At 35.8% G+C, this 13,544-nt stretch overlaps 1 protein-coding gene across 1 annotated transcript; it reads right to left on the bottom strand.

Annotated features, from left to right (window-relative positions):
• LOC126872190 (myosin heavy chain, cardiac muscle isoform-like) lies at positions 1–10,178 on the bottom strand. Its single transcript, XM_050631830.1, has 8 exons — positions 9,675–10,178; positions 8,903–9,307; positions 6,440–8,755; positions 4,238–6,107; positions 3,297–3,410; positions 2,248–2,438; positions 1,596–1,640; positions 1–633 (listed from the first exon to the last, which is right to left on the bottom strand). Exons 1-8 carry the CDS (start codon positions 10,176–10,178, stop codon positions 307–309), a joined length of 5,772 nt encoding a protein of 1,923 aa, XP_050487787.1. The 3' UTR covers positions 1–306.
• Positions 10,179–13,544: the final 3,366 nt, after the last annotated feature.

Below are 13,544 nucleotides of genomic sequence, written 5' to 3'. Positions count from 1 at the left end.
TTAGAGATGCGGAACTAACGTGAAAACAACAAATCACACAAAAAAGTTCGAATATTAATTTTGTAACGACATACTTTTTATTTACATATACTTACATCGGCGATCATTAAATAAGAAATAGATGTATCATCGATAACACAATTTCAGGACCTATGTTTTCTTGTACGGTTTGTTGATCTTATAGTTCACTAAAAATTCGTTAAATTCATTAGCTTCAAGAGCCGAGGAAATATAATTCTTCTCATCCGTGGAATGTCTTGGAGAAAACGATCGTCGAACGATGAACGAGGTTAAAGGAAAACCGGATTACAGTGAATCATCTATGCTATGCTGAAGGTTCAAATTGCGTTTTCTCTCAAAGTTCATCTGATCGGAGATTCGAATTAAGTTAGCGTGCTCGTTTTGAAGAGCCCTCCTCAGCTCCTGAAGCTTCCAATCTGCCTCCGTTCGCTTTTCCGCTATCTGTTTCTGCAAAGCAGCTATACGCTGGTTCAAAATATTATAATCCGCCTTTGACGGAGTCGCTGGTTCATAACCATCGCACGGCACCGCTCTACTGTCCTGGTGCACCATGTCCAATGTCAACTGACAAATCTTATCGTGAAGCTCAGCTAACTGTGTCAATGTCAATGACTGCAAAGAAAAAGAACAAAGGAAAAGATTGGAAAATATTTACGTAATGTCGTATTTTTATGGACATAACTGAAAGATTGTCATCACAGAGAATAGATTCAATTGATAAAGCTGACAATTAAGTTAGAAATATCCCATTTTTTGATAGATGAACAAAATTATGAATGTAATTTGCTTAAAGTTATATTATTTAAATTTTTACTTCAATTTGAAGATACATTTAGAACATTCAATTTAATAGAACGGAGAAAGTAGGACATTTATTAATTTCTGAAGTACGGAATGATTTATTAGATCTATCAGGTTTATTCAGTTAGTAAGTAACATCACTAATCCACATCATTGTGATTCACATGCGGTAACCAACGTCGGGGTAATACAATATTATATCGATATTACATAATTCAATAACGCACCAATATTCGTATATATCAAAAAATATTTGTACTATCTATATGTTAAACATTTCCATATATGAATAAAGCGCTTTTTAAATTATTTTTCATTATAGAAATTCTTGATAATGTTACAGCATCGATTCTCAATAACTGATGATTTGAAAGATATAATCAATACCAATAAATTTGCAGGTAAAATGAGAAATAAAAAATTCAAATTTCTCTTATGAGAAATTACGCATGAATTATTAACGTTTATGTTAAAATTTATTAGTTTGTTGAAGATTCGAATCTAGAACCATTTCACGCGAAATCTTATGACAATACATTTTTTCATTCTTACATTTTTAAATGGATGCTTTTTTATCAAAGATTTGAATTATCTATCTATAAATATGTTTCTCTCACTTTTCATTAAGGAAATCTTTTTTGCATAAAAATTGTAGCTAGTGCCAAGTCCCGATTAACATAGAATCATTCGGCCATTAGAAATATACAAAAATAAAATTCCAATACTATGTAAATTCTACTAGTATATCTAATGGATCTCGTCTTCGGACTTACGTTCAGCCAGCTGTCAGGATCGAAAATGCCCTCGCCAGGTTTAGCCTGTGCATTACATTAAAATAATAAATGATCGTATTAATACATATACATATAAATATGAGTTTTTTCGTAAAGCTACATCTAATTGTTAATAAATACTGTTATTAAGTATCTTTATTATTAAGAATCATATTTTATTTAAATATTTAAATATACCATAAATATTTATGCTTTTATACATTTTTAAATATTACGAAAAAAAACCAAAACAATGTGTTGATTTTTATTTTAATAGATATTATTATGTAGACTACTTCAATAAAACGAATATACCTAATTATACCTAATTATAAGAGAAGAAACGTAAAGTCGTTTATCATTTATCAATAGTCACAGTTTTTTTATCCTTAAAAACTTTAAAATAATAACATAATTTTAATTTAGGTTCTTACCTTTTCAGTTGTCAAAATAGTTTAAAATGAAAGAAATTTCGAAAACTGCTTTAGTAGGAAATTATTCAAAAAAACAGAAACAATCACTTGATACGTTATCAATAAATGAATTCCCTTGTTAACTATGTTATATGTTAGTCTTTCGAAATATACGACTTAAAATATTTAAAATATAAAACTTGTTTAATATACCTATCTATCGCATATGTTATACATACTCCAAGATTTTTTATTTCCTGTTCCGTTTGATAGATATCATTAGATAAATCATGAGATTTCTTCAACAAATCTGCAATGTCTTTCTTTAATACTGGATCAATTTCTGGTTCTTCTTCCGGCCTGTCCGCCATTTTCGGTTCTGTAGCTTTACCTTCCAAATATCTAATATAATTCCGAATGCGCAGCACACCTATTTTAAATGTTACAAAATGTATATTTTACACTTTGTAATTTAAGGTATAAATTCGGAATACAATATACTTTAATAACTAAAGATCTAATAGGTTATGACTATGAATACTATCAAATGTAAATCGTTAAAATTGTAGAAACTCTAAAACTCTGAATTTGGAAACAATTCGATATACCTTTCTTTGATTTAACATATTTTTATTTAAGAAACTTTTTTTTTATTCGTTTTAAAATTTCATGATTTTTTCTTCAGCTATAATAATTATTTCCCTCCTCTATCAATTTAATTAGCATAATATTGCGTCGTATTTAGTAATATACATCATAATGTAAAAATTAGATGTAACCACGATGGATTTTTATTTCTCATTTTAAAGCAAGCATGGAAACGAAAATTCTTGAACTTTGAACTATTCATGCACTTTCATCTTTTTCCATGAACGAGGAAAAATATTTGTAGCATATATAATAATATGTAAACATTGAGTATTTATAAATATTTACAATAAAATTAAATAAATTTAATGCGATTCGATATACGATACACGTCATTGAGAAGTATTAATTTAAATACGATTTATTTCAATTATATAGTCACACTTTTATGTGAGCTACTGACAATGAGATCTTTATAAATAATTGTAGAATCGGCAAAGTTTTTAAGATTGTAAGCTCATTTAGATTAAGATCAGAAATTACATCAAATAAAAATTCTAAATAGTCGTATTCAGTAACATTCGTTAATAACAGTTGCTTTAATCATGAATTTGCGGTTGTAACAAGCAATAAAACGATAAAAATCAGTCTTCGGAACTTTCGCGTTCTTTATTTGTAGAAAAGTTAATGTAATTTTTACCTTCATTCTGTTTTTTGAATTTCTTCCCCAGTAATTCATTCCCCTTTATGAAATCACCGCAGTCATCCAAAATATCTTTGTCCATCTCCGTTTCCTTGGGCTCCACCTTTTTCACTGCATAAAATTGATTTCATTAAAAATATTTTATATATATATATGTCGGGTTTACATTAGAATTAGGGTTAGGGGCGTGAAACGAATCTTCGTTTGGATTACACGTTGTCGTTATGCAAGAGAGAAGACATTGACTAGTGCAAATACGATTATCATAGAACCGGACAAATAACCGTGGTAGTTAGATACTCGAGAAACTAATGACAATGATCCTAGGTTCAATAACGAATCCGCTGTCAACGGGATAACAGGATGCGCCTTCCTCCAAAGCCCAAATCGTACTCGACTTGCTTGGCTACGATGGAAGTATAACTAAACTAACTCTTTGTTAAAACGTGGAATATCCACCGAGCGTACAGACGCTAAGTAACTCGCTAATACGTCCTCACGAGAGAATTTGTAACTCCCAGCAAAAAACCAAAAATAACATCAAATGCAAATGCTAGGTGGGCTTTCTTTTTTTTTATTAACGTGGAGGAAATCCGCACGGACACCAGGCCGCTTCTGGGGAAAAGCGGCGTGGTAGTGCCGGACTCCAACCAACTAAAACCTCCACGATGACCGTCTCGGCCCGGGCCCGGGAACCGGTGTGAGCGATATATTCTTCTTACAGTCTAAAAATATCAGAGCACAAGCACTTTAAAGTCGAAGTAAAAGGAGAAGATTGTCGCTGTAAAATTATACCTGATACTGTCTGAGGTAAATAATAATATTAAATGCCGTTCATTAACCACTCTGCTTAAATTTGCAAAGTGACTTGAACAAAAGATCAACTACTTGCTCTTCTAATTTGGATTCCAAACAAATTGAAAGGATAATTATCATACCTTCTTTCAATTTTGCATTTTCTCTTTTCAGCTTTCCCAATTCCTTGCGTAGCCTTTCCCTCTCCTCTTGGCAATCGAATAACTGGCTTTTCAGTTTCTCATTTCCATCTTTTAACTCGTCATTCTCTTTCTTCAATTTATCCAGATCCATGGCTAGCGCAGTATCGCGTTCTCTGTGCCTATTTTTCTCATCCCTTAGTTTACCTAATTCCGACCGCAATTCACCATAATCGCTTTTCAATTTATCCAAATCGGCTTTTAATTTATTCACTTCGTTCTTCGCCGTGTTTAAATCGTCCTGCAGTTTTGCATTTTGCGACTTCAAATCTGTCAATCCATTACGCAATCTTTCGTTCTCTGTTTGACAATCGGCTAACTCACCCTTGAGATTCGCATTCTCTTTCTTTATTTTGGCTAATTCTTTCTCCAATTCTGCGTCCCGTTCTTTCTGACTATCTCTCTCCTTCTTCAGGTCAGCTAATTCAGACTTCAATTTGTCGTAATCGCTTTTTAATTTGTCCAAATCATTTCTTAACCTATTCGATTCCTCTATGGCGTTATTTAAATTGTTTTGCAGTTCTGCATTCTCTGATTTCAATCTATCTAGCTCTGGCCTCAGCCTATCCAGTTCTTTTTTAGCATCTTCTAATTGTTTCTTCAAAGACTCGAGCTCGTTCACTGTGTTCTCGAGATCGGCTATTTTGTTATTCAAGTCGTCGTTTTCTTTCTCTAGATCGTTTAGCTGTTTCTCCGCTTCTGCCAATTTGTTTTTCGTTCCAGTTAACTCCGTCGCCAACTTTGCATTGTCATTCTTTAGATTCGCGTTTTCGTTCTTCAGATTCGCGTTTTCGTTTCCCAGCTTCGTATTATCGTCCTTCAGAGTTTCTAATTGCCCGTTCAACTTGGTTAATTCCACATTCAGCTTTTCGTTCTCGTTTCTCAGCTTATCGTTTTCGCTGCGAACCTTATCCAACGCCGCTTTTAGAGCGGTCAGCTCATTCTTCATGTCGGCCAATTCCTTCTTGGCCGCATCTTTTGCGGCCATCTGTTCTTCTAGCTCGTTTGTACGATTGTTTAGCTGTTCGCGAAAACGATAGAGTTCGTTGACCAGTTCTTTTTTCTCGGCTAACAAATCGGATAGTTCACTTTCCAGCAACTTTATCTTTGCTTCCGCGTCCGCGAGCGCCTTCTTCAGCTTATCGATCTCGTTCTTTATACGATTGTTTCCCTTTGTCAGTTCATCCAACTCATTTTTCACTTCGTTTAATTGTTTTTGCAACCTATCGTTCTCAGTTTGGCAAATTTGCAGATCTGCCCTCAATTTTTCCGCAGCTGCCACCTCTGCATTCAAGATTGATTTCAATCTATCGATCTCTGCTTTCTGTCCATCGCCTTCTCCTTTCAGCCTAGTATACTCGTCTTCGAAATTTTTCCTATCTTGCAGAAGGTTTACGTTCTCCTCTTTAAGAGAATCTAAATCAGCCATCAAGGTATTATATTCGTCCTTTAAACTTTTCAAGAGATCCAATTGAGACTTTAGTGCGTTATTGGCATCTCTTAATATAGAAACCTCTTCTTTGCACTTCTCCAGTTCATTTTTTGTTACCGCAAGCTGTCTTCCTAGGTCGTCTATTTCGTTTCTGTATCTGTTGTTGTCAGCTCTCAATTTACCTAGTTCCTTTTTCAAGGCATCCAGTTCCTCCTTCAAGGCCGCAATTTCTGAATCACCCTTATTTCTGGCCGATTTTTCTGCTTCGAATGCTTTTTCCTGTTGCTCGAGTTGAGAAGTTAAATCGACAAGCTTCTTGTCAAGCTCGCCTTTCTCAATCTTGAAACGGTACATCTCTGCTTCTAGTGCTTTCTTCGAAGCCTAGTAGATATTAAAATCAAATTTAGGAACATTGAAAATGATACAAGTGTTGTAGATTAATGGATGTTTCACTTCTTTTCAATTAATTTATAATTAATAAATAAAGACATTTCTCGTATGAAAGATACAAATATTTTTAATGAAAAATTACGCTAAAACATTAAAATTATTGCTAAAATACCTAAAATACTTAATAAATTTATGTATATTATGCATATACGTATGTATAATATAATACTTAGTACCAAAATTTAATGATACATTATAATAAAAATATATACCAAGATAAATACGCATTTTTAAGTTAATACTTATAAATCAACACAATTTACCTGGCATTCGAGCAAATCTTTCAAGGCTTTCTCAAGATCAGCTTTCGATTTATCAATGTCCAACTGAAGTTTGCAGTTCTCCATTTTCCAATGATCTATGTTTGCTTCCAGTTTAGCAATTTTTTCTTTTAATTCATCGATTAATTTCTTCAGATCAGCAATCTCTCGTTTCAGATCCGCACATTCCGATTTCAAATTCGATAGATCATGATCCATATCCAATAACTTGGCTTTTAGACCTTGATTTTCCTGTTTCAAAGTGTCATTTTCTGTCCTAGCATTGGCCAGGTTCTTACTTAGATCGTGCACCTGATCCTCCAGTATCTTCAGATCGTTCTGTATCTTTTCATTGTCAGCCGTTTCTCTAGCCAATTTTGCTTTGAAATCGTTGGCCTCGTTCTCCAAACTCGTCAAATCGTCCCGCAATTTATCATTTTCACTATGCAAACGGGAGATCAGCGGCTCCAGAGACCGAATTTTCTCCTCGGCTCTGTCGAGATTAGCCTTTAATTTATTCAATTCGTCGTTCGATGATTGCAATTGTTCCCGTGATATTCCAAGTTCGTCCTTTAATTTGTCATTCTCTTCCTTGCACGAGTTTATCTCTCCTTTCAGCTTCTCATTTTCAGCTTCCAGATGATCCTTCTCCACTCTGAATTTTTCGTTTTCCATCTTACAGTCGCTCAATTGCTTGCTCAATCGATCTCTTTCGCCTTTCAAAAGAGAATTCTCATTCTTCAGATTATTTAACTCCGCCGACAAACTGTCCCCTTCGCCCCTCATTCCCTGAATTTCAGACTTCAAACCGCTGTTTTCAGTTCTCAGCTGATCCATCTCGCCAACACATTTATCCAGTCCGTTTTTCAAAGAACCTATCTCAGATTTCAATTGATCCATATCCTCTAGGGCTTTTTCCAATTCATGTCTCAAACGATCAACTTCACCAAGTAAATCCTCATTTTCCGACTTCAATTTATCGAATGCCACTAATTTTTCTTCCAATTCCGCGTTTTTTGCTTTCAGATTGGCGATTTCTTTCGTTAAGCGATCATCAAGTCCGTGAATATCAGACTTGAATGCTTGATTCTCCAATTTAAGCTGGTCGCTCTCAGTTCTCAGCTTTTCCATCTCGTCCACGCACTTATCGAGTGCGTTTTTCAGAGATGTTACTTCGGATTTCAATCGATCAACTTCTTCCCAGGCTTTTGCCAATTCCTGTTTCAAACGATCTACTTCATCAAGCAAATCAACATTTTCTAGTTTCATTTTATCCAATTCACTTAACTTTTCTTCCAATTCTGAGATTTCTGCTTTTAAATCGTCATTGTCTTTCATTAAGTGATCGGTAATTGCTTGCATCTCAGACTTCAAGGTTTCGTTCTGTTTTTTGAGGTCGCCATTTTCGATTCTCAGCTTTTGCATCTCGCCCACACAACTATCGAGTCCATCCTTCAAGGAACCTATTTCGGATTTCAATTGATCAATGTCCTCCAACGCTTTTTCTAATTCTTTTGTCAGAAGATCTACTTCAGCCAGTAAATCTGTATTTCTTCCCTTTAACTTATCCATCTCCTCCAGCTTTCCTTGTAATTCTATTATTTTAGATTTCAAATCATCATTTTCCTTCGTTAAGCGATTCTTTTCGAACTTGCAGTTCTCTACTTGTTCTTGCAGCTTTGCAAGTTCAAGTACCTTATCCTTATCCGTCGCTTTTAACGCGTCACCAGCGGCTTTTAGTTCCTCCGCTTGCCTTCTGGAATCCTCAAGGTCATCCCTTAACGCTTTCATATCTCGTTTCAGTGAATCGTTCTCAAGATTGATCCCATCGAGGCTCTTCTGTAGCTCATCCTTCTGTAGTTTCAGTTTATTAAGTTCTTTACCAGTTTCGTCCAATTTGGCTACCAGACTCTCGTTCTCCGCCATCGCTTGTTCCAGCTGCTTTTTGATACCATTATTCTCGTTCAACAATGCATCGCGTTCTTGCTTCGCCTTGGCCAATTCATCCTCCAGTTTGTTGATCTCTGCTTGCAAATTGTCCAAAGCCTGCTTCATGCTATCGTAGTCGTTCCTTAGCTGGTAATTCAAATTGTCTAGCTCCTTCATCCTTTTCATCAGATCATCGTTCTCGCTCTCCAACTGCTCTAACCGAGCCCTCAACTTTTCCCTCTCGCCGACCGATGCTTCTAACGTTTCGCGAAGCTCGTCGTTCTCCTTCCTTTCGGCATCGATCTGATCTTTCAGATCGAAAATCTCCCTCTGTAACAATTCAATCTCATCTCGGTCTCTCTCCAGTTCCTTCTCCAATGCGGTCCTGGCGCCCCTTTCATCCTCCAGTTGTCCAATGAACGCCTCCATCTGTTTCCTTGCCTCGTCCAGTTCGTTCGACAAATTTTCCTTGTCTCGCCTTAAAGTGTTCACCTCACTTTCGAGATTCGCTATTATCGCTTTCGCGGCTGCAAGGTCCTCTTCGAAGCCGTGTAGCTTTTCCGAAAGTGCGTTTTTATCCAGACAGCACTGTTCCAGCTTCGCGTTTAGCGTCTTGCACTCTTCCAACTCATTCTTCAGTTTGGTTATCTCAGCTTTCAAATCATCGATCTCGTCATTTGCCTCATCGAGTTTTGACTGTAATTCTGCCGTCTTATTCTTGTACTCCTTCTCCAAGTTGTTCCTCTGCTCTAGTAAATCTATTATCTGATCGTCTCTATCCTTCAGTGCTTCTCGCAGTTTGTTTAGTTCGTTCAGTAATTCAGTTTTCTCTGATTTGAGATCATGTAACTCTGATTTCAGGTTCTCCACTTCGGATTTCAGAGAAGATAACCCCAATAAGTCTATTTCTGATTGTCTTAGGTTGTTCAGCAGTCCTGCGATCTAAAAAAGGAGCTACAGTTTTTTAATTGTTTTTAATTGGTATCATGGTTTCGGTTAATATCATATTTTCGAATTTCATTAAAAAATATTTTATTTATATATATGTCGGGTTCCCATTATGATTAGGGGCGTGTAACGAATCTTCATTTGGATTAAACATTGTTATTATGCAATAGAGAAGACATTTACTAGTACCAATATGATTATTACAGAATTTGACAAGTAACCGTGGTAATTAGATACTCGAGATGGTATTATCGTTTTACAATATTAACAAACTTTTACTGCTATATAATAAATTTTACAAACTTATTTGGAATAGCCAGCTGACGTTAACTTTAAGTTTAGAACTATCGAGATGTAATACCTTGTCATCTTTCCTCCTAAGTTCCTCTTTCATGGCTTCTATCTGTTCCTCTAAACCTTTTTGGCTGATCATCGATTCCAGTTCTTTGTTCAGTGCATCGATTTGCTCGTCCCTTTCTTCTAACTGCTTTCTTAGATCAGCCACGATATCCTCGCAGTTGTTCAGCTTATGCAATAAATCTGAAATGTCAATATACTCCGGCACTGTGGTTGTTTCGGCCGTTTGCAATATCGTTTCTGGCGTTTTCTTTCCTTCGAGATCAACCAATGCACTGCGCAAATCTGTCACTTGTGCAAGAAGACGTTCGTTTTCCAAACGCAGATCATCGCAGTTCTTGGAAAGATCCACCAAGGTTTCAATCGATTTCTCCACAACTTTGGAAATCTGTTGTTCAGCCGCTTCACCTTTCATAAGATCACGCAGTTTTGCCCTTAAACGATATATCGCAGGGCAGCTGATGTCCTCTTCGGTCTGCGCCAGCTTCAACCTCAAATCCGATATCATGTCTCGCAATCTGTCAGAGCAAGAACATTTCTTTGACATCTTGCAATTGAGGTCATAAAAAATTTTCAAAGAAGTATGTTTCATGGATAGTTTTGGTAGAAGATATACATTGAAGTGATAACATTAATCAGGTTTGGAAATACAAAACATTTTGATGGATAAAATACAAATTTAAAAGGCGTAAGAGGAAATAAGCAACTCTTGTCTTATCAGGAATGTAAGGTTTCAGACTTAGTTTAGTTAAAATTTACTATAAATTACATGTGTCGAACATTAACGTCTACAATAAAAATATGAAATTTCATTATCGTAACATTAGTATATAACCAGAATGTTGGTGTGATTTCCTCAGGTGAATGTAAATTTGGAAGAAACGCTATGTATGTTTCTGCAGTCGTAGATTTATTTGAGCACAGTTAATCGACCAAACGTCCAGATACATATGAACAATGACATATATATTTCTGCTACCAATGATTCATTGTTGGGAAGCGGAAACGATTAAACGAGATCTACGAAGCGGAGAAAGTAGCGAGCAGTACTCTTTCTTTTCAAGCGCGAAACCCTCTCTAAGATATCTTATCTTCTCTCTGAGAAAGTGGATCGTGGCGTCAGGATCGTCACAGCAATCTCGCTCGGCAAGAGTTTCCTCAAGATCCCTCGCTTTATCTTGCAGCACCGTGTTTGCATTTTGCAGCCTTTCGATTTCTTCTCGGGAGTGCACTAGCAGCGGATCGGGCTTCAACATCTCATCCGCATTTACACCTACACGAAAACATCTGATCTTTAGAAACATTCGCAACAGTGAATATGTACGATACTGTTCAAAGAAAGCGCTCTAAATTTTGAAAAAAGTCCCTGATGCTAGGAAGCTCCAGTCTACATTCCGAAACAGTCTTCGGTTTGTATTACTATTACGGAATTTACTAGTAAAACGGATGAATACATATAGTACTACGTCCTAAAATGAATAATGTAGCGAAAGTTTGATGTATTATGGGAATAGTACAGGAAAGGTGCTAATGAGAAAATGAAGATTACAGAAATAAAATATATCTACGAGTTTGTTGACTTTGATGTTATTTAATAATTAAAATTTATTGGTATATTTAATACAACTAAAACATAGTTAAAAACAGAAACAATCTATCCAATCCAAAAGTGTAAGTTTTATAGCAGTAGGTGAGAAATCCATCAAGTTTTGTGAAAAAACTAACAGCATATCGAATACCTAAAATATGATAACTAGACTGCGAATTTTTATGAAAATTTACATTTTTATAAACACAACTAAAAAACTGGAGATTGAATACAAATTGTTTACCTGTTAAAAAGTAGATACCTAGATATAACCAATACTTCGATATTTATATGCATTTTCTGTATTTTTCCATCTTTAAATTTCGCATAAATGTATAAAAATGCGCAGTCCATTATAATCGATTAAACTTTTAAAATGAAAATATTTGAAGTACATGTTTTTTAAGAGAATCCCCGAAGCAGAATTTTTTTAACAGTTTGCGTTCATAAAATAACCTAATGCTCAGTTAAAGTGTCACGTCCCGTGCGAAAATAAAATTGAACATTTCTTTCAAATCAAGGTAATTTTAAACGTTTATTTGAAACCGTGTTTACAGTATTTGAAGTGAAAGGCAGTTAAAGCCGCTAAAAGCTATATCTTGCGAAAACTTATCTATGTTTTTATATTTACCTAACTATGTTTTTATAACGATATTAAGACAATTTAAATTGTAAACAAATCGGCAGTTTGAACAAAGTTTGGGGATCTTCCCAAACATTTTCAAAAAGACCCCGACGTTTTTTCATCTCCGACAGATATAGATAAATACAGCGACTCAGAGAAGTCAGTAACAATAATTACCGTTCTTCTATCGAATAATAATATTACCGTTCGTCAACCAAATAATTACCATTTGAAGAGTTGGTTATCATTTTGTCAATTGTCAATATCGAAATCGAGTAAGATTTGTATAAATCATTACATATTGTTAATTTACTTTCGAACAACTTTAATCCTCTTCCGTGACAGTATTCCCGCACATAGCAGGTTAGCCGAAAGGGGAACTTACTGCCAGTTGCATTAAATGTCAGTTAACGCTACCTTCTCGTCGGCAACTAAACAGAACGTGACAAAAGACACTTGTTCGCGAACTATTGAACGAGACGATCAGTATGTATGTAATTTCTGCCGTTTCGCTCTTTATAGTACTAATTGCGTGGAACGTTACTCCTTTCGACTTGAATCAAACAACTAACTCGTAAGGGAGGAGAAACGCAATCACAAGAGTATCCGTACAGAATTCCGATTAATCAATTTCGCACAAGCTAACTACTAAACGAATCAGAGAGAGAAAGAGAGAGAGACAGACAGACAGAAAGAGAGAGAGAGAGAGAGAGAGAGAACAAGAAGGAGAGATTCAGAAAGGAGAAAAAAAGAAGAGAAGGGGATAATCTACGAAATATCATACATCGATACCGAATGATTGGAGGGCTTGTTTCAAAGACCTATTTTCGCTCTCGAGTTGAAGTCTTTCCATTCGCCACTTTTTCATCTGACACTTCATTACAGTGAGCTTCTTCAAGGCAAACGAGAGATCGTAGATTTCTGCTTCTTTGTCGCTGAATGGATCGTAACTACAGCAACAGCACGGCTCGTGCGGTGGATCGATCGATTCTTGCGACGATGCCTCGCATCCGCACCGACAAACCTCCATTATTCGAATAATCTTTCAAAATTTTCCGTAATTAGAAACCGCTTGCCTCTCAGCATAAGACAAGAATTTTAACATCGATTCGTAGCTGTAAGAAGGAAACGACCTTAAAGCTTAGAGGCCGAGCGAACTGGTTTTAGAAATTCAGACTTAATAGTAAAGAAGCTTTATACAATAATAATGTCGACCAAAGAACAGAATGATTGTATCCTAATATTTTCTATTCCTATTTGTAGAACATCTACGATCGGCGTTCTTACTTCGTTCTCTAACCTTCTAAATCCGTTTTTCCGCCAACCATTATTTTAGAGGTTATCCAAACATAACTATTTTCCTGCTGTGTGTTCTTTCCTCCCTGTCACCGCGCCGGTGTCGCCGAATCACCGATATAAGTGAATTATGATCGTAAACCAATTACAGACAGTTCGACGCATCTAAGCGTGAAACTAGCCTCGAGCACCAGATCAAACAATACATTTAGTCTAGATATACGAGGTTGACATGATGTATTTTGACGCGGCAGTCACACTTTTGCTGCCACACGATAGCGGTCATCGATAAAGATCGATAATCTGATTTAACGTCAGACTGGTCTGTTTTATTGGGCCACGTAATAAATTCGTTTATATTTTGA

Source organism: Bombus huntii, chromosome 12 (genome assembly GCF_024542735.1).
Source record: "Bombus huntii isolate Logan2020A chromosome 12, iyBomHunt1.1, whole genome shotgun sequence".
NCBI classification, from domain to species: domain Eukaryota; kingdom Metazoa; phylum Arthropoda; class Insecta; order Hymenoptera; family Apidae; genus Bombus; species Bombus huntii.
The sequence above is the reverse complement of the archived record's forward strand: the minus strand, read 5'-3'. Positions and strand labels throughout refer to the sequence as shown.

What these genes read in the sequence shown, in the direction of transcription:
- LOC126872190 (XM_050631830.1), bottom strand. Translation starts at nt 10,178, where the DNA reads ATGATATCGGATTTGAGGTTGAAGCTGGCGCAGACCGAAGAGGACATC. An exon ending in AAATGCAAAATTGAAAGAAG is followed by an intron (nt 3,411 to 4,237) that starts GTATGATAATTA and finishes AATTTTATGCAG; the next exon opens with TGAAAAAGGTGGAGCCCAAG. An exon ending in ATCCTGACAGCTGGCTGAAC is followed by an intron (nt 634 to 1,595) that starts GTAAGTCCGAAG and finishes TTTTCTTTGCAG; the next exon opens with TCATTGACATTGACACAGTT.